General features: G+C 36.3%; 2 protein-coding genes across 3 annotated transcripts; both read left to right on the top strand.

The window, feature by feature from the left end:
* The first annotated feature begins 1,226 nt into the window (after window positions 1–1,226).
* LOC117964586 (Fc receptor-like protein 5) lies at window positions 1,227–7,488 on the top strand. Its single transcript, XM_058997608.1, has 7 exons — window positions 1,227–1,486; window positions 2,292–2,653; window positions 2,900–3,175; window positions 3,877–4,164; window positions 5,301–5,426; window positions 6,227–6,263; window positions 7,383–7,488. The coding sequence occupies exons 2-7, from the start codon at window positions 2,599–2,601 to the stop codon at window positions 7,423–7,425; spliced, it is 825 nt and encodes a 274-aa protein (XP_058853591.1). The 5' UTR covers window positions 1,227–1,486; window positions 2,292–2,598; the 3' UTR covers window positions 7,426–7,488.
* A 1,877-nt stretch (window positions 7,489–9,365) lies between these two features.
* LOC117413085 (sialic acid-binding Ig-like lectin 7) lies at window positions 9,366–23,210 on the top strand. Of its 2 annotated transcripts, XM_058997607.1 has the most exons (9): window positions 9,366–9,479; window positions 12,821–12,948; window positions 18,765–19,064; window positions 19,497–19,802; window positions 20,801–21,088; window positions 21,371–21,670; window positions 22,141–22,263; window positions 22,545–22,590; window positions 22,949–23,210. In XM_058997607.1, the coding sequence occupies exons 2-9, from the start codon at window positions 12,894–12,896 to the stop codon at window positions 23,076–23,078; spliced, it is 1,548 nt and encodes a 515-aa protein (XP_058853590.1). In that variant the 5' UTR covers window positions 9,366–9,479; window positions 12,821–12,893; the 3' UTR covers window positions 23,079–23,210. The 2 variants fall into 2 exon arrangements, with proteins under 2 accessions (XP_058853590.1, XP_033877718.3); XM_034021827.3 differs by lacking the exon at window positions 9,366–9,479 and having other exon boundaries at window positions 12,682–12,948.
* The last annotated feature ends 1,951 nt before the right edge of the window (window positions 23,211–25,161 follow it).

Raw genomic sequence — 25,161 nt, 5'->3', positions numbered from 1 at the left:
CTATACGCCCAAAGAAAAGTTGAAATGGATTTGCTTTATTTTAATTGTGTGATGATGTCATGTAATTAGCTGCAGGTTTTCTATTATTTCCTTTAGAAAGTACGTGTTTCTTTTGTGTGGTGTTTCCTCTTCTCTTTTTCCAGTTTTGTTATTAAAACAGTTTCTATATTATTATTATTATTATTATTATTATTATTATTATTATTATTATTATTATTATTATTATTATTATTAATAATAATAATGATAATAATAATAATAATAATAATAATAATAATAATAATAATAATTTAATTTCTTAGCAGCCGCCCTGATCCAAGGTGACACAGTTACAGTTGTTACAAAATATCAGAATACAAAGCATCACATTACAAAATATCACATTACACAATATTACATTACAGATAAGAGCAGTTATAAAGTACAATAAAATCAGTAGAAAATAAGATCAAATTCAAATGAGCAAAATAAAGAATTCAGTAAATAATTACATTTAAGAGTAAATTCGACTAAGAGCAGTTAACTTATAGTAAAAATATTTGCTTATAAGAGTAAATTCCATTAAGAGCACGTAGTAAGTATGATAAATTGATAAGAACAATTTCAAATAAGAGCAATTACAAAAAACATGAATACAGAGTACAATTTTATTGTACTGAGAAAAAGACTTGAACTCATTCTAGTACAGTTAGTATATCATACTTATTACGATAGCTACAGCTAAGGCCAACAGTTTGACATCACCCTATAGAATAACTAATTTTGCTTCATAAAGTCGAATTAAACTTAATGAATAATGTTACGTTAACATATTGAATTACATACCGCTTTGTAGTTTTCCATATACTTATGAAAAACTGACAAAAAATGGAAAAATGTGACATTTCAAAATCTATTATGGTAGACTTTTGCGATATGTAATTTCTTTGATTACACAATGTTAAATAAAAGATCTAAATGATGTTCATATGTTTGTTTTTTTTAATGATGTCTCAATCGAGGCGCGGCTGGGTCTCTAAGGTTGGGAAGTGAGTTTCACTTACCCCCAGAGGGATATCATACCACTGCAGAGCTGGAGCAGCATAGTGCGGAGGAAGACGTAGTGTAGGAGGAGGAGGATGGGAGAAACTAAAGACGCAAGACAGAGAATAAGGGCATGCCTTGGGGTTTAAATAGGGAGCTTGGCAGATATTATTGGAGGGACAGAACCAGAGAAGTGCCTTAGCACTTCTTGAACCACAACCATGATTACAATAATAATAATTATAATAATAATTATAATAATTATAATATTAGACCAGGAATTTGGAAGTTCCCTTAATTATTTTTTTCTTCCTTTTAATACTTCCTCTGAAAAGCTTTATAAAAATATATATATTTGTGGACACCAACACAGGACCCAAGACAGGAAGCTGGAGAATGTTGCTATCAGCTCTTATCATCGGTCTTCTCGCTCCTCTTATCACCTGTCTCACCACACCGGCAGGTAAGAACTTCACACAGGGACTTGTGTATGCATTCATCGAGATGCACAAATGTTTTAGCTTAACTTTAATTTAACTACCAAAAAGAAAACATAATTCACTGGCTATTCTGTAATCCCATTTCACTCTATTATTTTAGATCTGTGTGTCCAAATATACAATATATTTGAAATCACAAAACTATTGGACAAAAATAAAAAGAAATACATACCTTACCAAATCAATTACCTTCTGTGTAAATGTTTGTTAAGCGTTTAGATGGTCATTTTACTGCTTAGAAGACACTTTCAAGGAAAAAGCAGAGACTTGATTTAGTGTTTATAGTCATCTTTCTGTTTTAATTTTGTATTTATTTACATCGATTTTCACATACATTATTCAATGATAGTGCTTTACATTGCATCAATATATTATAAATGATTAAACTGATTAAAACAGCAAGGATTATTTTACTTATTATCTCTCACTAGGGATGAACATATGTTGGTCACACATCACACATTGTTGCATAGATCTGGGAACTGCTATCCAGTTGTCATTAAGTTTGGTGTTAACATACTGTATAGCATTAGTTATTGAGAATATCAGATTTTGGAGATATACAGTATGGTGATGTCTGTCTCATCAGACATCCGTTCACCTGTATGTCACACACAATTTTGCATGTAACTGATAGGTCTCATTTAGAATTGGCAGCCGTGGTGGAGGATGTACTGTATGTTACTGACCAGTTTCAGTAACAGTACTTTCTTCATCACCTCAAACTCATAGCAACTGGACTTATTGCAGTGCTGTTTTATGTTCTAGGTCCAGTGGCTCTCAAAACTGTTTTGCCAGCAAGTCCCCCATTCGTAGAAATGAAACGACCAGGAATTCCAGCTATGAAAGTCATGGCGGGAGTGTGGGGAAGAAATATAACTATGTCATGTGAAGAGGATAACACTGACAGCCTCCCTGCTAAAAAGTCTGTCTGCTGGTCATACAAGGGCAAGGAAATCTACTGCTCTGAGAAAGCAGACCTAACCTCCAGGTTGACAAATAGGCTTATCTATGGAAAGATACCGCCATCAAGTTTAACCATTAATATTTACAGGACGATGATGCTGGAATTTACATGTGCTGCTCTGATGAATACCGATGTGTAAAAATCTCACTGGTGGTAAAGAACGGTAAGTCAATGCTATTTGTCTTTCCTTGTATTAAAATGACATGATTTTTGAGAGTTACTTGAAGTTTTTGTAACAGGGCGCACACCGCAAGCAAGCGTCTTACCCACGATGCAAAGGAGCTGGGCTTGTGTGCATTCGTTGTTATAGAGCTTCTAACCTTCTAACTCTGTTATAAAACATGTCAGGATCTGTTGAATGTAACACAGACCTGGAAATGGCATGATTTCTAACTGGGGTATTTTTCAGTTTCTATCTCTCAGCCAGTGGCGAGCATAAACACTGAGTTGCTAGTGCTGGCTGGCACTCGTGTCCAACTGACATGCCATTCCTCCTCCGGCTCCATGCCAATCCAGTACCACTGGTACCATCAGGACCCCTCTTTGGGCACCTACAGCATGGTGAATTCTGATGCCACCCTGGTGTTTGATCCCTGCAAAGCGGAGAATTCGGGACAATACCAATGCTCCGCCTCAAACTTAATTAGCAATCAAACGAGCAACGTGCTTAACTTCACTGTAGAGGGTAAGTGGACTGCAGGCAGCCGTGGTACATAGAGAATAGCTGTACTATTTCATTATGCCTTTTTAACTTTGTATTTTAAATAGGGCTTCTTTATATTTGTTCCCTTTTCAGTGTTTATTGTTTCTGGCTTTTAGCAGATTGTAAAAAAAATGGGTATTTCCCAGGCTTTTATTTTTTTCAGAGAATTGAATTGACAGGATATTTATTGTATTACACAAAGGTACTGCATTTTGATTTATTGAGACATCCTGAGAACTGTTTCGGACTGGAATAACAGTGCGTGCTGTACCTTTGTAGTAACAAAATACATTAAACTGTAATAAGTGGTTGTATCCAGTGTTATTTTGGTGTTTATAATAAACACTAGTTAATACATTTTTTCAGCTTTCTCTTCATCAATGTTTATCAGTTAAAACCTAAATCCCAAACCCTGATTAAAAAACCATATAGTACTGTCTGCTGTAAGATACAAGAAGAATTATTGTGTAATAATTGTACTATTATGAGAAAATCGTGTTAAACTGAGGCAGGTTTAAAATACGGATCAGAGAGCTTAAAAGCAACAACCCTATCCAAGTGTATTGAAGTTAGGCTTAGTGTCCCATCAGCTCTCCTCTGAGTCAACTCAACACCTTTTGAACAGCCTCCTGAAAGTGACCGAACCGGAATCCACCAGTGTGTTGTCCCGTTCTCTGTCTCAGAATATCTCTCGATTCCCTATGTGGATGCCGACCCCGAGGAGCTGTTTGTATTTGAAGGACAGGCCGTTACCCTGTGGTGCAAGGTGACTGCCGGCTCCCCGCCCATCATCTGGACCTGGCACAGAGTCAAAGAGAATCGCCTGGAGATAGTCAGCAGCCAGCAAGAGCTGAAACTGGACAGGGTGCAGGACAGCGGACCGTATTACTGTCAAGCCAATAACAGCTTGAGGGGCATGGCGCAAGGACAAACCAGCGAGAGACACGGCGTCCACATTGTACCCAAACCAGGTATCAAACCTTTTCATTCATGTATTTTTTGAGTGTTTATTTTAACAAGGAAAGGAATCCAAAAACAATTTGTCCACCTCCACACCAGCTTCAGCAAACAGTGCTGTGCGAAACAGTAAAATATTAAATAATATAAGCTTCCATAAAATACATATCGGTTGAAATCCTGTGTGAATTACCAAAGCGCAGCTCCGTCCTGGATTTCAGCAGTACACTATTTGATTGGAATGTAAGCAAAGACACATTCAAAACTAGTCCAGTTAAGCATGTTACTTCACTATGTCATCCCACATATGTTATCCCAAAGCATATGCCTTAGTCTACCTGGGTGTGAATGACCTCTATAATCTACTTAGTTTGTGAGTAACAGAGTGTGAAAGACTGACAGACTTGTTGCGGACTGAAGATAATAATAAAATACTGAAATGTATTTTAGTGCCAACAGAGACCAGACCCGAAAACCTTTATTTATTTTTTTCTGAGCCTCTCAAGCAGTGCCAGAGCGGTGTTCTGGTTTTGTGATGTGAATTAATACCCACTGGGGGGCCACCAAAGTAATTTCATGTGTGACCTGAGCCAGGTTTAAATAGCATGTGGTCCTGGGAAATCAGTGCACTGCACCAAAAGGTCCCTCCAGTATTAACCCTCTAACACCTGAGAGACTTTTTACAATGCTTTAACTGGCGAGTTGTTTTAAGAATATTTATTCAAAGTCTGTTTTTATTAATACAGTTCTGTTTGATGATCCCGAAACTGTTCTAGACTGTTCTTAATGATGCCAACAATGGTATAATGAATGAATATCTGACTTTTATTCCTAAAAACAGACTGTGAATACATTTGTGGGTTCTGTGAATAGTTAACTTATTCACAGGCAATACATCATCTTGTACATTCCCCAAACACATTAGTCTTGTGATATGAATCAGCTAAGGAAATTCATCCAAAAGCAATGTGTACAGGTACACTAAATCAATCTATCTAGTTTCTACAGTATAAGCTGTCTATGTTCTCATTGCATTTTCTCCAGCTATGGTTATAGCACCTACATAAGGAGAGTCAATCTGTCATTGTGGCCATGTTCAAATAGAGCTGAGTTATTTGAACCCATCTATCTCTCCACCTTTCTCTTGCAGTGGAGTTTGCTTTGGCAGAAGCAGCCTTGGCTCTCGTTCTGCTCTGCTGTGTGACGGCCTTAATCTTGGTTATTGTCTGGCTTCTTATCCGGAAGAAGAAAGCAGCCTTGAGCAAACCTCTAGATGGTAAGACATCTTCATAGTGTACTCATTTTGACCTACCATTCAGTACCCTTTTCAGTCCTCTTCGGATCATTGCATAGTTGGAGGCCAGTGGTTTTTTGTTTTCATTTATTTTGCTTCCTGGTCTTGAGAAAACATGTGATGTTGTCCCCATTCAACTCTGGTAAAGACATAGGCAAAGAACAAAAGGAATGGGAATTCAACACAGGCCTGCAACTGTGCAGTGATTCAAGAGTAAACAAGTCCACTTTTATAAATGATAAAGGAGGGGTAGTTGTAAGAATTGCATTTTGAGGCACTCAGTGTTGGGTTTGCAAGGTTTTTGCTTAGAAATGTTTACTAATGTAAAGGAGCATGGCACAGTTGGGTGTTACAATGGTCACTTATGTTTTACCATGCTTATGCTTTATTACTCTTGCTATGTTTTTACTGTGGTAACCATTTTAAGGGAAGTGGGTTACCTACCTGAAGCATTGTTTTAACCTTATTGATAGATGAGTACAGTTTTATTTTATACAGTAGGGACTTTTTGTGAAGTTAAACTCATCAATTAAATTAGACAATCATGAATTTGACTGTTTGGACAGTTTTCCAAGATTTTCAGTTACAGTGGTTTGATTTCATATGCACAACAAATCAAGACAAAAGAAGCAATGGGGTCTTCTAATAAATTAGCACACTACTGTATATTGAGTCACTGGACACCCCCATTCCAAAGTGAACTTTCTTCAGTGTTGGTATTCTGAAGTACTTATTGAACAAAGCAGCAGCCTCACCCACACTGCATCTCATTCATGTTTCAGGCACGCAGCATCCTGTTTCAGCAAAAGCTCAGAAAAAGTATGTATTACATTTCATCTTTCTATATCTGGCTGTGTGTCTGAATCTACCATTCACTGTGCATGACTGATTACCCCTGATCCCTGAAGAGTGCACCGAAACATTGAAGTTACAGCACGCAGCATTCAAAATGAAACGTTGCAGCGTTTAGCTTTCTCAGAGTTTGAAATCCTCTATTCAGCCCCTTAATGTGTGGACCTCAAGTGGTTCGCTATTTTTAACTCTTTACTGTGAGTTTGTAAAGTGTGACCGTGTGTGTGTGTAACGTGTGAAGTGGGTTAGCAGTTGGAATTGTAAGATGGTTATAATGACTTGCTCTCTGTTTACACACTTTGAATTGTACATATTATAGTTGAAGTACATGATGCTAACAAAATGTGTCAGTGAATTTTAATAAATATATATTGTCATCGCTTCATAGGTATCAGATTTTCTTATCTAAAAAACTCAGACGTGATGGTAAATTTGATTCTTTAATGGTAATTTATTTGAAGCTGTTGGTGAAGATACTTCAATGCTACATTACAAAGTTGCATGAAGGAATGACATTGAAAACACCTTTGTTTGGTACACAAACGCGAGCCAGTACTAGCTTAGTCTAGCTTCTGGGATTTTGAGATCTTTTAAAGAAAATAAATGGCTAATAGAATCCTCAAGAAGAGCCACAAAGACATGCTAGTAAAAACCAAACACCATTCAAAATCAAATACACATTTAAAGTATTGTTACCTGCAAGTGATAGATCTCACATTTTCCTGTATGAAAGATGCACACTTTAGTTATGTTAAGGTTATATTAAGGCAGTCAAAGACTGGTGCTAGTCGGGGTCTATGAAACAAGCCTAAAGGGTGTATCTTTCATATAGGAAAATGTGAGATCTACCATATGCTGGTAACACATACTAGGTAAGATTTACTGGGATTATTCTGTTAGCTAGATATACTTTAAATATTCAGTAGATGACATAGGAGAATAAGAGGAACCAGTCACAAGCTTGCACTTTTTAAAACCCTTTCTTATATCGGTGATTCGTTATTCTCTCATTGTGAATTTTAGTTCTGAATAACACAGATTCTATTTTGGTTTACCAGTAATGATAATGCTTTTTTTTTACTGTAGGAACTATGGGCCTCAAGTCATGGCAGGAAGGAAAAACGGGTAAAGAGATTGTCCTCTTCCATTATTATCATTGCAATCCGTTAATAAATATTCAATCATACAGTAGCTGGAGAAAATCTCGACCTCTGATTGGCTTTCCACGACATGGTCAAAAGCAATGGAGTACAGCTAGGCACAGTACCAAACAACAAATAAACTGTACAATTTACTCTTCATGGTCTTCGTAATCCTTTATTTTAACTTGTAACTTTTACATAAAGAAGTCTGTCCTCTGAATGCCCTGCACATGTTTTTCTCTACTTTTTTTATTAGTTAAGAGTCGAAGAATTGGATTGTCCACACTGGGTATAAAAAAAACCCAGAAAAACCTGGGTTACAACTATAATCGAACAGTAATAATGTACTTTGTATCTCCAAACGGAAAATTCAGGATGGCTGTTTCATATTAAAGAACTCAACCTTTGGTCTCGTCCCACTGTCTTCAGGTCAAGGGGTATAAAAATAGATAACTGGAATTTGGCCCAGGCTCTTTATCCAGAGTTTTGGTTTTGAAAATTGGGAGCATAGAATAAACCCAATTTAGTTTTAATTGAGGACATCTGACTCTGTTTTTTTTTTTTTTTTTTTTTTTGTCCACCAGGCAGTTGAAGCCCCCTGTTAGGATGGATTATGAGAATTCGGGTGACATCTACACTAACTTGACACCCAACACGATCCAGGATGAGAACACTTATCATACCCTGTCCTGAAGACAGCCAAGGGCACAGGAAACTCTGCAGCCCTGTTGCTGTAAAATTACACTGGCTCTAGCTTTTGAAATACAAACTCTCACTTCCCTTGTCTCAGATGAAAATGTTGACTCTAGCACGAAAAGTATAGCTGTTTGACAGTGGTCAAACTGAATGAGCAATGGGAAAGCCTCTGGAGTTTTAAAGTTTTGCATATATGTAGAGAAGCGTTCGTCTAGTTGTGGTTATCTTTGGGTATACGTCTATCCGTCTGTCTGACCATCTCTCTGTATTTCAAGGTTACATTTCTAAATTTATCCAATGTATCCAATTCTGATGAAACTTGCAAAGGATATTCTTTAGCACAGGGTGTACTAATGTTGTACACATTTACATACATTTATCTGATGAAAATGACCTATTCCAGCACAGTATCTGTGGTTATATGAAGACATCTGTCCATGTGTCAGTATTCTATATCAAACTAACATTTGTACATGTGCACACAGTGGCTATTGACCATGATGGTCTACTGGTTCTATAGCATGTTTAGCATATAGAATGTCACTGACATGCAGGGTATGCTGGTGTGGATATTGGTAAGAATGCATTTGCCATTTAAAAAAAATAAATAAATTAAAAGGCAGATCTTTAGGCTTTATGAACTTTATAGCACTTCCTCATCTGCTAGGTCTAAACATGTAGGGCTTTAAAAATGACTGATTGAGCTCAATCTAATGACCAGAAACGTGCCGGTGTCGCATTTAAAAATGTAACAATCACATAACAAAATATGAACAAGTGTAAGTCAGCTGGTGCTGCAGATTTAGCAAGTATCATTTCTCCAGTTCACAGACTTGCAAGCACGTAAGAAATGTAAAAACCATCCTGTTGCTCAGTCATTTGCTGTTTGGGGAACTCTAGCAGGTGGTTGGCAGTGTTGTTTTTTTATGGCGTTTTTATTTTTAGTTTTGCTTTCCTGTAATGGACAGAAAGCCAGTAGTTTTTTTAAAAGGGGGCAAAAGACATGCTGATATGAATAACTAAATTAGTGTGCAACCTTATAATACTGGTAATCAACACACAGCTTTAATGATTGAACCTGCACACTGAAGGAGCATACTCTGAGGGGTAGCTGGTTCAGCCACTTGTCCCATCTTTGTTTGTGACGCTTGCTGCTGAAAGACCGGTTATCAGACACAGAATATTAAAAATAGACAAATGTACCTCTACTGTAGTAAATGTATTGACTTTTTCTTAATGCGTCGCAGGTAGTTTAATATAGCCTACATTTTCCAACCAGGTCGGTGGGGAGGAAACGTGTGGTTCATTGGCTGCAGAAACAATACTGGAGCGTCGGTCAAAACTCGTAAGAATACTAATCACAATAATAGCTGATGTTTTGTGGTTTGTTTATACAGTACAGTACAATGTAATCGCAAACGTATACAGAAAAAGAAAATACCTGAACTAAATGGTAGCTATTGTGTTCTTTTCCTGTGGTTGAAAGTTTAGCAAGCAATATAGAAAGCAAATAAACGGCAAGTTTAAGCATGGGGAAACATGTTAAACAAACATGACAAAGTTACCATGGTGACCAGAGTGAAATTCATGCCTCATTGTAGAATATTATTTCAAAGCAATACCAATACAGATACTGAACCTTCATCTAAATATTTCACGTTAGCTGTAACATTTGAGAAGTAACTTGAAGTGACTGTGTAAGAGCTGAAAACAAGTAAAAAGGTCTAATTAAGCAAATTATTAGTTAAATTAAGGGTCTAGTTAAGTAATTGAGAGCTCGGTTGGAAGGAAAACCAGCAGACACAGGGGGTCCCCAGGACCGAGTTTGAGAACCCCTGCTTTATATCATCTAGTTTTATTACTATATGTGTGTTCAGTAAGATTCTCTTTGGGCTTCATTGCAAAGCGCAACCATAATATGCTTCCCTGCCTCACTTCCCTATAAATAAGCCTTTTCAGAAACAGTTTTTGTTGCAATAGTTCATAAGAATACTAGCAAAGCTGAAACAACCATAGAGAATCATACAGAACACACATAATAAGACATTGAGGAGGCAAGACATTTACAGGGTAATGATGAAGATGTTATAAGGCTCTGTACAAAATGTCTGATGTCCGATTTTCTTCAACTACTACACCACAGAAATGTAAGAGGAAGGTAAAGAGGGAAGTGGGTTATAAGAGCAACAAAAAAAGTGTCTAAACTCTGTGTTACCAAATTTACTTCTGTAACTTGGGTATAGCTCTGGAGTAACCCATTTATAATCCACCAGTGTGACAGACAAATACCCCTTCTCCACTGGCACGTCTGACCCGTGAGGGCTCGGTACGGTATGGGTACGGCTGCTTCTCCACTGGCTGTTTGTCAAGCCGAGCGAGAACCAAACCATGAAACTCCAGCCTCACAAGACATCTGAATCTAGCAGCGAGGCGAGCCGAGCCAGGGGTGGGGTTAAGGATTTTTATCATTACGTTGAGTCAGTCAGTACACTCCAGAAAGAAAAACAGCAAACATGGCAGGCAGTGAGTGTGATGAGAGGAAAGTACGTTGAGGAAGTGCAGGCTCTAGTTTCTCTGTGGGCAGATAGAAGTGTTACTCCAGGAGTCGTGCGTCAGAAATTAGAAAGTTTATTCCCGAATTTCTGAGGATTTGAAGCAAACATAAAGCCACTTAACCCACACTCAAAAACACAAAATTCTACCAAATTTCTCATGCTTGACCTTTATTATATTAATATAAATGTATATTTAATTATATTTTTTTAAGCACTCAAACAAAAAAAAACAACAACGACAACTACCCTTAAATGAGATCTCTTTGGCAAATCATATTTTTAAAACCTTCTTTTTTCCCCCTTCAACAGAACTAATTTGACTTTAGTAAGTCGATATAATCAGTAAAATTTGTTGATTATATTGATTATAAAGGCATTCCTAAATATATTTACAAAATATAACGATAGAAGATACAGCTGTACCGTTGGTCTATTAATTTTTGAACACCATTTGTTTGCGCATCTTTTGGCAAACTGAGTTAATTAATAACAACTGTCTTTCATTGTGTGTGATGTAAGTAGCACAGCTCGGCTCTGCAATGGAAAAACAACCCTGGCTCCCCTTAACCTCACCCTGAGGGCTCGGTACAGACCTGGTGCAGCTCGGTTGTACAGTTCAGGGTGTGGGACCAGAAATCAACTAGACTGGACATCTCAGGCATAGACTTGAAGCAAGCCTGTTATCTTCCACTTCGCAACCACAGCAGAACAAGAAACGTCTTTGATATTTAATTAACTTTTACCACACGTCTGCGTATGTATTGACATGACAAACCACTTGGCTTATTTTTTCGTCATCCTCACTTTATAAGCAAATGTTTTTATCACACAGTGAACCATGTGGTTTCTGCTCTCTCTCTCTATATAAATATGTGTTTGTAACCAAGGAGGATAGAGTAGTAGCCAACATATTTATTAGGAACAGTATGGTAAAAAAAACAACACCCTCAGAACAAATGTAAAATGTTTTTCTGTAAATTGTGAGGTGATTTTAAAAAGGGGTATAACGTGTTTGTTTTGTATTTATCAGAAAATCTGTACTTGCTAATAATATTGATCATACCCACAAGTGTTGAAATGCATATAAACTGTATACATTTTTATTGGAAACTATCAAAACTAAATAAAACTGACATGAATATTATGTGGGTATGGGTTCTGGGCAACCCTGTTATATTGTAGTTAATAGGCTTTCAGATGTTTCCCGTTAAATGCTTTGTGATGAGACGGATTGTTTACGGGTTAGTAACGAAGGTACGTTGATTTGGTGGATCCGGAGCACTCTTTAGAGTTTGTTCAGCTTTATGTATCAGCCAAGCAGTTTTGAACACACTTCAATGCTTTTACTAATTGTGGCTGAAATGTGTTTTATCTTCATCACAGTTTATAGTTTAGCTTTTCACTCCAGTTTGTCATTAGCTCAACACCATTGACTACTCTAAAACAAAAAATAAATTAATAAATAAACAATTTCTTGCAAGACACTAATACATTTATGAGTTATTTATTGCTAATTTGGTAACTTATTTGATAGTGATAAAAAAAACACACACACATTTTACAATAACGCAAAATCATATAATTTAACAGACCTCAATAATTAAGTAAAATAAGGAATGGCTAGAGACATGCACATGAAATCCAGAATCTTTTTAAAGTTATGACAACATTGATTGAATACTTATTACATTAATGTTATACCATTTGTTTAGCTCAATAAACAATAAGCTAAAAATTGTATCTAATACACAGTAACTCAACATGAGAATTATTTTAACATGATTTAGTTTCTGTTTACACTAAAAAGCAAAATGACTCTGGATATAAACTTTGATTTGTAGGACTGGTATGCGTTAGCACTTGCTCCTTCCCTTCAGGCTCCTTCCGTGGAACTTTCTTTCTCCCTTACCTATGTGACAGGCTAGCTGTAGGGGTGATGTCAGACCAGAAAGGCGTACACAGACAGTAGATGAACCCGAGACGCTGCGGTGCTGTGTTTAATTGAATGAAAAAAAAAAAAAGCACACGGCGCTTGAGGCCAAAATAGACTAACAAAACGGATTAACACTGAAACTGAGGTTTCCTGCTGAGTGCTGCAGCTGAAATTCTGTGGGGCTCTTTCCAAATATAGGGTGTGAAGAAACTACAGTTTCCTCCCTTCCCCTCCTAATATACCCGCTCAACCGGAGAGACAACACTTCAAAATGGAGAGGACCAGAATTTACCAGTTTCTTCTCTTCTTTCTGATTCTTGAACAAGGTATTTATCTGTCTGTTTATTTGTAGATTGATTTAAGTCACTAATTGTTTTATTACATGTGTTCACATGTATGCACTTTATAGATGTATTATTAGTATTTAATGTTTTGATTCTGTTCTATTAGTTATCACTAAATATATATATATATTTTTTTTTTTTTTTTTTTTTTTTTTTAAAACGGGCAGCAGTGTGGAGTAGTGGTTAGGGCTCTGGACTCCAGACCGGAGGGTCATGGGTTCAATCCCCAGTGGGGGACACTGCTGTTGTACCCTTGAGCAAGGTACTTTACCTAAATTGCTCCAGTAAAAACCCAGCTGTATAAATGGGTAATTGTATGTAAAAAATAATGTGTAAAAAAATAATGTGATATCTTGTAACAATTGTAAGTCGCCCTGGATAAGGGCGTCTGCTAAGAAATAAATAATAATAATAATAATGGGTTGATTGGTCCCTGTAATAGCTTGATTGATTTCCACTGTATAAAAGCTAGGTGTGTAAAATTGCATGAAACAGCTGCTGTACGCAGGAGGGCTTGACTCCTGTTATTAAACTGCTTTATGGATTATGCAAACTTTTAAAAACATTTGTATTTATTTTAGATTTTATTTAAAGAGAAGTGCATGCTATTTCAAATGTATTTACCAGTGATTTTAATTTTGAAGTTTTCTTTTCATCAATTATTCAAAGCATTCAAATGCAACTTTTTAATCTCATATCTTGTAAGTCACATTTGATATGGAATTGTAGTAATAGTTAATCCAAATTAAAAAATAAATAAATAAATAAAGCTTAAAAAATACGAGTCTGGTAGTCACACCTTCCTGCAGGTCACTTTAAAGTTTTGCAGATATCTAGAGAACTGATGAAATTTTGAGTGGCTCATATAAAGGATGTATGCCCGAATGTCTGTACAGTCCGTACATTTGATAGAACCTAGAGAGCATGCTGGTATGCTGATCCTGCAATTAACACAGTGAATGCAGTAAGTCAAGTGTTCTTAGTCGCGTGCATTTAAGAGAGAAATAGAATTGAGTAAAATCAGAAAATATTGTGTGTCGCAGTTCATAGTCAATACAGGATATTGCAAGTTTTGCAAGGTTTTTTTTTTTTTAGTAACTTTCCCTCTGCTTGTATAATTCCTTGATCATAGTTATTATCTGGACCTATCTTGTAACTCCTTTCAAAGTTTTTAAGTTTTTTTTTTTTTAAGGGTTAAATAAAGATCAATGGTCTGATTTTGCCGACGGGGCAAACCTCGAACATGTTTGCCCCTGATTTTGATTGAAAAGACGTTTCCGTTTTAGCGACATGCTTTGCCTCATCCTTTATCGTCTGCGTTACTGCCAGTGGTCGGCATAACCTTCATGGTATGGCCTCATTTTTCATATTAGCTTTGAGCGATTTCGGTAAAAACTGAAAGTGGCACGGCTGATGTCATGAATACAGGTGAAATGTGCGCTCTGATTGGCTAAAAGATCCCAAGCAGTCTATAATATAGATGAAGCACATAACAATTGCGCTATATTCATAATTTAACATGCTAATGAGCCTCGGATGTAATGCTTCAAAAATTCTCCTGGTGGAAATAAATAAAATAAAAATGCAAGTAGGCTATTTTAAAAGGAGAACTGGTGGAGAGTGACTGGGGAAGTAGCTAGTAGATATGTATTCTGAAATAGAGTTTACAGGAGTTCATAATATATATTTGAGATGGCTCGAAAAGATATATTTAGAAAATTACAGATTATTGTGTTTTCCGATCTCTGTGTGCTGCTGATCAAGCTTGAACCGCACGTTTTATTGTGTTGGTTATATTTGTAATTTCTAAATTATTGCTCCTAGTAAATTTTGGTGACGGCCTCACTGGGTACATTTCCTGTTTAAATAAATACATAAATACATTTTAAACGGTTGTATTTACAGTTAATAATAATAATAATAATAATAATAATAATAATAATAATAATAATAATAATAATAATTAGATGGGTGTAGTAATTGTATGAATTTAAATATGCGATTTAAAACCGAGATTAACTAAAATTATTGTTTTTAATCACAAGATTAATCACGATTAATTTTTTTAATCGCTTGACAGCCCTAATTGGAATATATTTTGAAACGTCTTTCACCAATATGTTTGTTTGTTTGTTTGTTTGTTTGTTTGTTTTATTTGTTTTAGAGAATTACCACTCTGAATTAGCTTGACTGCTACAGCTGCATGGCTCTTTACAACTATATGGTAGTTATTTGCAGAAGGATATAACAAAATGTCACATATATATATATCGCTGTGCAACTTGTAAATACATTCACAACAACACAGTAGTTAAGGGAGCAAAATCCTCATTTACTATCCATGATACTTTTACTTGCATTAGTAAAGGAATAGTATATTGCATTGGCTGCATCAAATGTAACAAGCTATATATTGGTGAAACAAAACGACGCTTGGCTGATCGCTTCGTGGAACATCTGAGAAGTATACGAATGAACACCTCTACCTTTCCTGTCGCCAGACATTTTAACAGAAATGACCACACTATAGAAGACATCACAATTTGTGGGATGGTTCAATGCTATGGAACTAATGCTGTCAGGAAACCAAAGGAATGTGAATTTATTTTCAAATGAGGCACTTTGGAGCCATTTGGAATGAACATTCTATTCTGAGGTCATCATCATCATCATCATCATCATCATCATCATCATCATCATCATCAACATTCTGGAATTTTGTTTAAAAGACTACTTGTTTGTTTTTTATTAACTTCTTAAAGCACTGTTTTTTTGTATTCAGCCGATGAAGGACTTGTAGCCCGAAACTTCCTGATAATTGATTTGTAATCAATTATTCTACCTTTTTAAGTACCTGAAATATCCTTTTCTTTTTTCTTATTGATCATTTTGGTACACAGCAGTTTTCCTTTTTCTCACACCACACACAACATGTAAACACACAAATGCACACAGGGGGATAAAATATTCGACCTATGTCAGTTTTCAAAGTGAATCGTACACAATGTTATGCAATGCCAGTAGCCTTTGTAAAGGTGTTAGGGATGCTACATAGTGTCCAATTCATGTCAAGTGTTAAGTTTTATGAGGCACAGCAAGGAATATATAATGATAGTCAGTACAATTGATAATCCAACACACATAATAGCTGAAATAGCAGAAAAACAACTTAGGTCGCACGTTGAGAAATTACCAAGCTATGTTAAGGATACAACACAATTTTTAAAAAGACTTGAATCACTAAAACACAACCTTCCAGAGAATACAATTTTATTTTGCATGGATGTAAAATCCTTGTACCCAAGTGTCCCTCGTAAAGAAACTTTAGAAGCTTGTCAAAAAGCACTAGATAATAGACTAGATAAATCAATACCTACAGCAGAGGTACTGGACATGATCAACATAGTTTTAGAAAACAGTTATTTTACATTTGTTGATAAGAATTACAAACAAAACGATGGTACCGCAATAGGATCTAAATTAGGAATGCATTTTGCCAGTACATACATGGGGAAATGGGAAGAACAATTACTTAGAAAATCAGAAAGAGAACCTTTAGAATACATTCGGTTTGTAGATGATATTTTTGGGGTTTGGACACATGGAGAAGAATCTCTTTTCCAGTTTCATAAAATGGCAAATGAAATACACAGTAATATTAAGGTGGACCTTCGATGGACAAGGAAAGAAATAGAATTTTTAGATACCATAGTAAAACTTGAAGAAGGTTCAATTGAGACTGACCTCTTCTGTAAACCTACTGACATGCACCAGTATTTACACATGTCCTCTGCACATCCGATACACACTAAAAGGGCAATCCCAAAGGGTCTAGGAATAAGAATACGAAGAATATGCTCAAAAGAAAGTGACTATGTAAAACAAAGAAATGTATTAAAAACAAATCTTAAAAAAAGAGGATACAAAGAAAGAATTATAGAGACGGAGTTAAGAAAAGTGGATAAACTAAAAAGAGATGATCTACTAGATTATAAAAATAGAGATAAAAAGGTCAAAAGAGTCCCATTAATAATGACTTACTCTAAACTTTTGCCCAATATTTCTAAGATAGTTTGGAAACACTTGCGGATTCTACATAATTCTGAAAAATTAAAAAAAGTATTTCTTAAGGCCCCAGTTGTAGCATTCAAAAGAGAAGCTAATTTAGGTGATATTTTAGTTCACACTAAACATAAAAGAATAATTGACAAAATAGGTTCTACGAACATATGCACTAGTGTGTAAATACATAGACAAACGTAAAAATATAATTAAACATAAGAACACCACATATCCACTAAAAACTAATACCTACTGTAAAAATAGCAATGTTGTTTATGGAATAGCCTGTGAAAAATGTGATGAAATCAAATATGTTGGAGAGAATGGAACTACTTTATATAAAAGAATTCAGAACCACCTTTCATTAATTAGAAATAAAAAAATGAATGAACCAATAGTACAGCACTTCACCAGTCAGGGACATGACATAAATGATGTAAAGTTTGTAGTATTAGAACAGCTCAAATTAGACAATGCGACATATAGAAGAATAAAAGAAAGTAAATGGATAAATAGACTGAACACGATTATGCCAGCGGGACTCAACAGAAAAGAATGAACTAATTAATTTCAATAAATTATTATTATTATTATTATTATTATTATTATTATTTATTTCTTAGCAGACGCCCTTATCCAGGGCGACTTACAATCGTAAGCAAAAACATTTCAAGCGTTACAATACAAGTAATACAATAAGAGCAAGAATTTAAATAAATAAACAAAATTCATTCAAAAGTTGTGCATGCTGATGCGCTGGGGAGGCCAAATCTAGACTGATCCTCAGAGCCAGCATTGCATGATATAATAAAAATATAAGTTTATATAAAGTAGTGTTAATTAGAATTAATACAGATTCAAAGATAGAAGTAAAAATGATGTCACAATATATAGATCACCATTACATCATGTAAGAATAAATCATGAATTTGAATGTAAACAATAACAAGTAGTTGTCATGCCGTCAAAAACCTATAAATACCTCCAATGTTTGGATTCAAACACAGGCTCCCTTGAGAAAGATATGTACAACATATCGAAACGTTGGGCAGCTGGCTCTTTGAGCTAAAATATATATATATATATATATATATATATATATATATATATATATATATATATATATATATATATATATATATATATATATATATACTCTGATGCAATAAACCACATTAATTTGGACTGGCCTTGTTGCGTTTGTGAAAAAATGTTCTTTGGTTACAGTAAGCTAGCATAATGTTAAACTAAACAAAAAACATGAAACAATATGAAAAAGGATGATGTGTTTTACTATACTGTGCTGTACAATAACAATATTGACACATACAGTTTCCAGGCAACATACTGTATTTGTTTAAAAATATATTATTGATAGTAATATTTCTGTCTGCCTGTCACATTTTACATGATGTAACACTATAACTGGCTTAATTTTGCATCTTGACCCCTCACAGTTATCATACGCTCCTCAACTCTTAGTTTGCTATAATCCAATAAACTCAACTTTACACAATTTCATTTTAACCTTTCGGTTACTGTGAGATTACACAATTATGAGGACCCTCAGTATTCTGTATGAGTTCTATACCTCACCCCTGTTTTTACCATGCAGAACCTTTTCTGTTTCAGTAAATTCCGGTGAAGCACCCCAGTCATCCACTAGGGGGAAGACTGTTGCAGGGGGACAGGTTACATGTCAGTGGTTAAAACATTTTTTCTCTTTTGTTCGCAAGGTGCACCGACCCCTGAGAGTAACCCTCTGAACATTGTCGGGATGAAAACCAGGCAGGTCACCCTTTACTGTGAGAGCCTGCTGCCCAATTCACCTCATGGGAACAATCAGTGCTGGTATTACAAAGGCAGTCGGATTTTCTGTGGTGGTAGTCCAGTGCCTAGTAGATTTGACGGTCGTCTAAACCAGGACGGTTCTTGCAACCTGGTTATTTCAAACCTTGTGGAAGAAGATTCAGGACTCTATACTTACGTATCATCTTCTGGCTATTTCGGGGATGTGATTCTCAATGTAACCAATGGTAAGGCTTTGTCTTTTTGCTATGCTGCTCACTAGACTGCACCTGCTTCCTGTCTGACAGCAGGCATATGGGACCAGAAACATTGACCATGCATCTCTTGCAGAACCTCTAAGGCGGGTGACAGTTAAATAATCATAATACTTAATACAGAGGTTGTGTATCTTGTACATATGCAACAGCACTGCATAGAAGCTTTCAGTCACTCTTGAATGATGAATACGTGTGACATACTTTAAATGAATACACTCTTTGTTTAATTCACTTAATCTATTTCTTCTTCACTTAAGTTATGCTTATCAAAATAGTCCGCCATTAGTTATCATTTTTACCTTCTGGTCATGGATCATGCTTCTGTATGTATGGCAATAAAGTGGAATTTCGACATAACCAGTATTGGTTTAATTTCTTATATTTGTTGTTTTGTTTTTACAGTGCCTATGGTGACAAATTTTCTGCCCTATATTGAGGGTGTAAGAGGAAGGTCGGTTATCCTACCCTGCCTCAACTACCCCTCTGAGCAGCCATTATTGCAAAGACAGAACTGCTGGTACCATGAAACTACTGCCATTTACTGTTTTTCCAGTCCTCAGTCTAACACAAGCATGTTCATATCTCGTCTGAGTGCATCCAATGACAATAATCTGGAAATCTCTGAATTACAAATGTCAGATACTGGGCGATTCACTTGTTTCCTCAGCCAGTCTAATTATGGGAAGTTGAAGCTGACTGTGAAAGATGGTAAGCTATGTAATGTCAGTTCACATAAGTGTGTATTTGTTGTGCTTTTTTTTTATTTAAGAGACTTACATTATTTGGGAGCGGAATAGCAATTGTAATAACTGATGTATTGGTTTCACTCAGTATATTATTTTCTGTTTGTCTTTACTTCCTGTGACTTTTTAAAACTCTGGCTGTATTTTTTTAAAAGCTAAAAGCACCCATGTGGCCTGGGTGAAGCTGTCAAACATGTCTTCTATTTAGGAAAAGCTGGAACACCACAGTGAAACCATTAACATGTCCCCTGTGATAATGAATTTCAGAAATACAACAGGAAGACATGCCATAGTGTTGTGGGGGAAAGGTTAATGGTTACACTCTGGTGGACCAACTCTACTGAGGGGAACACAAAGCCACTTTTTCAGGAACAGTGGCTTGAAACCTGGTTCCAGGAGACCTAGTTTGAGGCAACTTTGCTGTATCAAACCCCAAGTCTCCCCTGGTGTGCCGTGCAGTGGCCTGAAACCTAGTCTCCTGAAACCAAGTTCCAAGCCACAAAGTGACTTTGTGTTCAGCTGTAGAAAGCATTTGTTTGAGAGCTCTGTAGATGCTTTTACCATCTAAGATTTCACCATAAAATGATGACTGAAATCGAACATAATATACAAAGTGGATCTAAACAACAACAAGAATACATTAGTTTGGATAACTGTGATGTCATACCCATACTAAGCTGCTCTAAGTTTGAAAGCTCAGCAAAGCTTTCTGTAAAAAACTTCAGCCAACAAGGACCACTCTTAAATGGACCCCCATAGGTTTGTGGTAGAAAAGTTTTGTTTGTGTGATCTACTGGTATCAAATTAAACATGGATATGAATGTGTAAATGTGTTCATTAGCAGTCTTTGGATTTTAACAGTGTATAAAAAACATGCATTCACTGTATTGTAGATCAGTGTAATCTTGTGCATTGTAGCAATTTCAGAAACGAACAGTCTTAAATGCATTCTGTTGATTCCAGTTCCAGTTTCCAAGCCAGTCATAACCAAGACCATCTCTGACTCCAGTATTAGAGCTGGGACTCCCATCTCCCTGAGCTGTAAGTCTGCTTTTGGGTCCTGGCCCATCTCCTACAACTGGTACAAGCTGAACTCGCAGACTGGCGGATATGAACACTTTGCATCTGGGGGCACGCTGACTTTGAACCCAGCAGAGGTGAAGAACACCGGGCTGTATAAATGCAAAGCATCCAACCAGGTTAATGGTGTGACTGTGCAGGAGAGTGCAGACTCAGAGCTGACAGTGCAAAGTGAGTGGACCAATTCATTTCACCAATTTTATATCAAGGGTTTTACATTTTATGAAGGCTGTTATTCAGACAGAAGCTGTGTTTTTTAATGTGTGGTGTCATTTCTATGGGGATTCTGCAGGGAACAATAAAGCCACTGCTTTTCCGCTTGCTCTGGAAACTACTATGAATGTTAACAAGCTGGACATGTTAGTTTTACAGGAGAATGTCAGTTCCTGTCTCTTGCATTTGGAAGGCATTGTTTTAAGACCGCTATCCCTTTTATTGCTTTCTCCTCGTCAGGCCCTATTACTAATATCTCCATCCTGGCCATCCCCAAGCAGCTGTTTGTCTTTGAAGGACAGACTCTTACTCTACGATGTCAGGTAGATTCTGGTTCCCCGCCCATCAACTGGATCTGGTACCGATACACAGAGGATAGAGAGCAACCGGACTCCGAGTTCAGACACCAGCAGCAGGAGCTGAAACTGACACACACGGAGCAGAGCAGTGTGTACAGCTGCAAAGCCAACAACACCTGCCTGGGACAAGTTATAACCTTAAATAGCACAAAAATGAAGGCCTTTATTGTACCCAGACCTGGTAAGACATGCACAGGAATAGGCAGCTTAAATCTTCAAGAGTAGGCAGCTTCAAATGTCAATTGTTTAATTGATTTTTTTTTCATTACTATTTATAGTGTTTTTAATCATTCTGTAACCTTTTGACTCTGTCAGCCCCTCTTGCCACATGATTTGAATAAATGAGGAAGGTTGTTCATTTCCGGTACTTAGGATTAAAGGTAAAGGTTGGTTTTGAGAAAAATTAAAGGAACTCCACATGATTGCAAATAATAGCAAGGGAAATGTAGAAAAAAAAAAAAAAACTAATTTACTTCTGACCAAGCATCAGGAAAATCAAGTTAGTGAAAATCGGGTGTCAATCATACCTGACGCTTTCTCCTATTGCTAACTCTGGATATCGGTATCTCCATCGAGGCTTGTCATCCAAAATCAAATGAAAGCGTATGATACAGTTTTCACTGCTGATAGCTGGTCTTCTTTCTGTTGCAGTGGCACATGCAGTATCCTATTCGAGTCTGGCTTTATCCTTGTGTGCCCTGATCGCCCTGGTTGTAATTGTAGTCCTGCTTCTGAGGAGGAAGCCCACACCTCCACCAAGCCCACCCAAAAAAAGTGAGTCTTGAGGCTAGAAAACCTCCCAGGATGTGTGATCATGCGTCTGTGTCTGGACAATGTAGAGCAACGCAGCGTTTCAGGCAGGTAACGGGAGACAGGAAACGAATAGGAATAACAAGCAGAGACTGGACCCGCATTCCTTGAGATTATCAAACAACTGGGAGCTAGTAATAATAGCGAAGTGTTGTCCTGATTGAACACATAGATTACACCTGTTGAACTTGTGTTTCTTGTACTCTATCACATAATGATTTGCATTCAACCTTTTTTTTCCTCAGACACAGCAGCGCTCCAGCCAATAGCACATCAGCGACAAAATGTAAAGTAAGTGAAGAATCAAAATTAAAATGCATGCATTTTTCTTTTTTAAACCTAACCCTTAATTGAGTTGGGCCCCTAGACATTGCTAAACAGCAGGGGAGATCACAGTGTAGACACGCTTTTAAGGCTAAAAAAACATGACCCCAAAAGATAAGGTTTACAAACACCTCTGTGTCGGTCTTTTACTGGATATTAATGATCTGCATCTCGTTGGGCATCTTCAGCTACCCCTGCAAATACATTCTGCTGCAGCACATCCAGGCACGTTTGGAACATAGATGTAACGTAACTTGATTCTGGTTTCAATGTTAACCGGGAGTCTACAGCATGCATGCTTGCTTACAGCTTTGCTTTCTTACAGACAAAATGTGAGAGGGAATGCTAAAGCGAATGAGTACCAGGACAGTCACCAGGACAATCAAAAGGACTTCTACTGTCCTCTCTCACACAACACCTGTACAGGAGAAGACGTGTACGACGAACTGATATAAACACCTCGGACCCAGAAGGGAAGCCAGTTATGTACACAAGGAATTTGTGTATTAATATTGTATATGACACATTTTCACAAATTTTTGCATTGACAAATATATGGGCTATAATGGATGGATATATATATATATATATATATATATATATATATATATATATATATATATATATATATATATATATATATGTGTGCATGTTCTTAAAGACTTTTGTTCTAACTTATTTAAGTCTTATCAATCTAATGTTCTAATCCAGATAAGAAAGATCAAAGCATATTTAAAGTGAACATGCATTTATTATTATTATTATTAAATTAATCCTTTACCAGATGCATCCAAAGCGACTTACAAAAACTAGGGGGTGAACTATACCTGTCCTAAGTATCGTGCCCAAGCCCATATTGAAGTTTAACAGCCATGAAGAAGATCAATGGTTTATAGTGTGATTACAATCATGTATCGCTTGTATGCCTGGGGTTCATTGTCTTACCCCTGTGAAATTTCATTTTTATTTTCCAATTCATTTTTTTTATTGAATCTAGTTGTCGTCAATACATGATCAATACATCAGGTTTCATGCGTTTCACAAATTCTATTTTTTCCTCTTAAATAACATTATATAAACTAGATGGTAACTTTACAAGTAAGGTTGTGGGGCTTGCTTTATTGGGAAAGTGGTCAAAGTAGCTGATTTTGTGTCAAAAGTCACATTGTTTACTAATTGTCTCATGCTTAGAATGTGCTAGAATTTGAAATTTCTCAAAGTTCTATGACAGTTAATTCAACAGTGGGAAGTAGCCTACTGAAAGAAATTGATGCGGTTACTAAAACAGCTGTAACTCTTGATTGGTAGACGCCATTCCTGATTTGAATAGCTGAGAAGTAGAGGAAGATTTCATTTGCTCTAACTTTTTGTCTAGCTTGTTGGGAAACTGGTCAAAATTTCAGTTGTTTACAAAAAGTTAGAGAAAATTTAGTTGATGCAGTTACTAAAACAGCTGTACCTCTTGATTGGTAAAAGCTATTTATGTTTTGGTTTCAGATTTGAATAGCAGAGAAGTAGAGGAAGATTCTGTATGCTCTAACTTTTTGTCTTACTTGTTGGGAAAGTGGTCAAAGTAGCTGATTTATGTCAAAAGTTACATCCTTTACAGTAAATAGAATGCTGGAAGTCTAGGAGTTTTTAAACAATGGGGAGCTTTAGAAAGTTGAAAAAAGTCCCATTAAAGTGAATGAAGTTGGATAAAAAAAGGACAAAAAGCTTAATAGTTTAAAAAGTATAAAAGATATCAAAAAGTTGTTTACAAGCACACTATTCCAGACCGGTCTACAGGTTTTAAAGTTTGAACGGCGTTTGTAGCTTAAACAATGTAAGAGGAGTAGCGTGCCAAAGAAGAAGAAGCAGCATGTCGAAGATTTAAAGTGGGGACTCTTGCTTCACAAGCCCCACTAACAATATCTTACCAAAGATTTTGTACAGCTAAAATAAATAATAGATGTTTAAATAAACATTAAAAGAAACGTGAAGGGGTTAGTATTGGTTGATATGCATTGTCAGAGTTTGAAACAATACTGGGGATCATTCAATGTATGTTTGTAAATCCAAAGGAAAATGCGCCACCCAGTGGTTCTCTAGGGGATAGAATGCTGCGTGAGCTTATCATTCTGTGAAGCAGCCTGCGTGGACATCTTCTGACGGCTCTTTGATTTCACTGCGAATGAAATCAAGCTCGCAAGCGAAAAGTCCAAACAGTACTTGCATTCATTATTATTATTGATGTAAATAGTGTCATTTTGTTTGTTTGTTTGTGTTGAATTGATACTTTTTTTTAATAGTTTGAAGTACCATGTTTTAGATTTCTAATCAATATCTTCCTAAAGTTTATGTACATTTATTTTGCACTAAAACCTGTTTTTTTTCTGCCATATTTTTTAAACTTGATTATCTTTTACATGCATTTAACTGTGTCTAACCAAAATTCAATAGGCTTTGTTAAACAGGGGAGGGTCTTGTGTACAGCTATGGCCAAAAGTTTTCCATCACCTAGAATGTTAGGATTGAGACAAAGCAGTATGTAGTTCA

Source organism: Acipenser ruthenus, chromosome 23, assembly GCF_902713425.1.
Source record: "Acipenser ruthenus chromosome 23, fAciRut3.2 maternal haplotype, whole genome shotgun sequence".
Taxonomy (NCBI): domain Eukaryota; kingdom Metazoa; phylum Chordata; class Actinopteri; order Acipenseriformes; family Acipenseridae; genus Acipenser; species Acipenser ruthenus.
The sequence above is the reverse complement of the archived record's forward strand: the minus strand, read 5'-3'. Positions and strand labels throughout refer to the sequence as shown.

Bases quoted from the DNA above. Each gene is read 5' to 3' on its own strand.
- LOC117964586 (XM_058997608.1), top strand. From the start codon at position 2,599: ATGTGCTGCTCTGATGAATACCGATGTGTAAAAATCTCACTGGTGGTA. The intron at 2,654-2,899 runs GTAAGTCAATGC...GGTATTTTTCAG, and splicing joins CTCACTGGTGGTAAAGAACG to TTTCTATCTCTCAGCCAGTG. The intron at 3,176-3,876 runs GTAAGTGGACTG...TCTCTGTCTCAG, and splicing joins GCTTAACTTCACTGTAGAGG to AATATCTCTCGATTCCCTAT.
- LOC117413085 (XM_058997607.1), top strand. From the start codon at position 12,894: ATGGAGAGGACCAGAATTTACCAGTTTCTTCTCTTCTTTCTGATTCTT. The intron at 19,065-19,496 runs GTAAGGCTTTGT...TTGTTTTTACAG, and splicing joins GATTCTCAATGTAACCAATG to TGCCTATGGTGACAAATTTT. The intron at 22,591-22,948 runs GTAAGTGAAGAA...GCTTTCTTACAG, and splicing joins CATCAGCGACAAAATGTAAA to ACAAAATGTGAGAGGGAATG.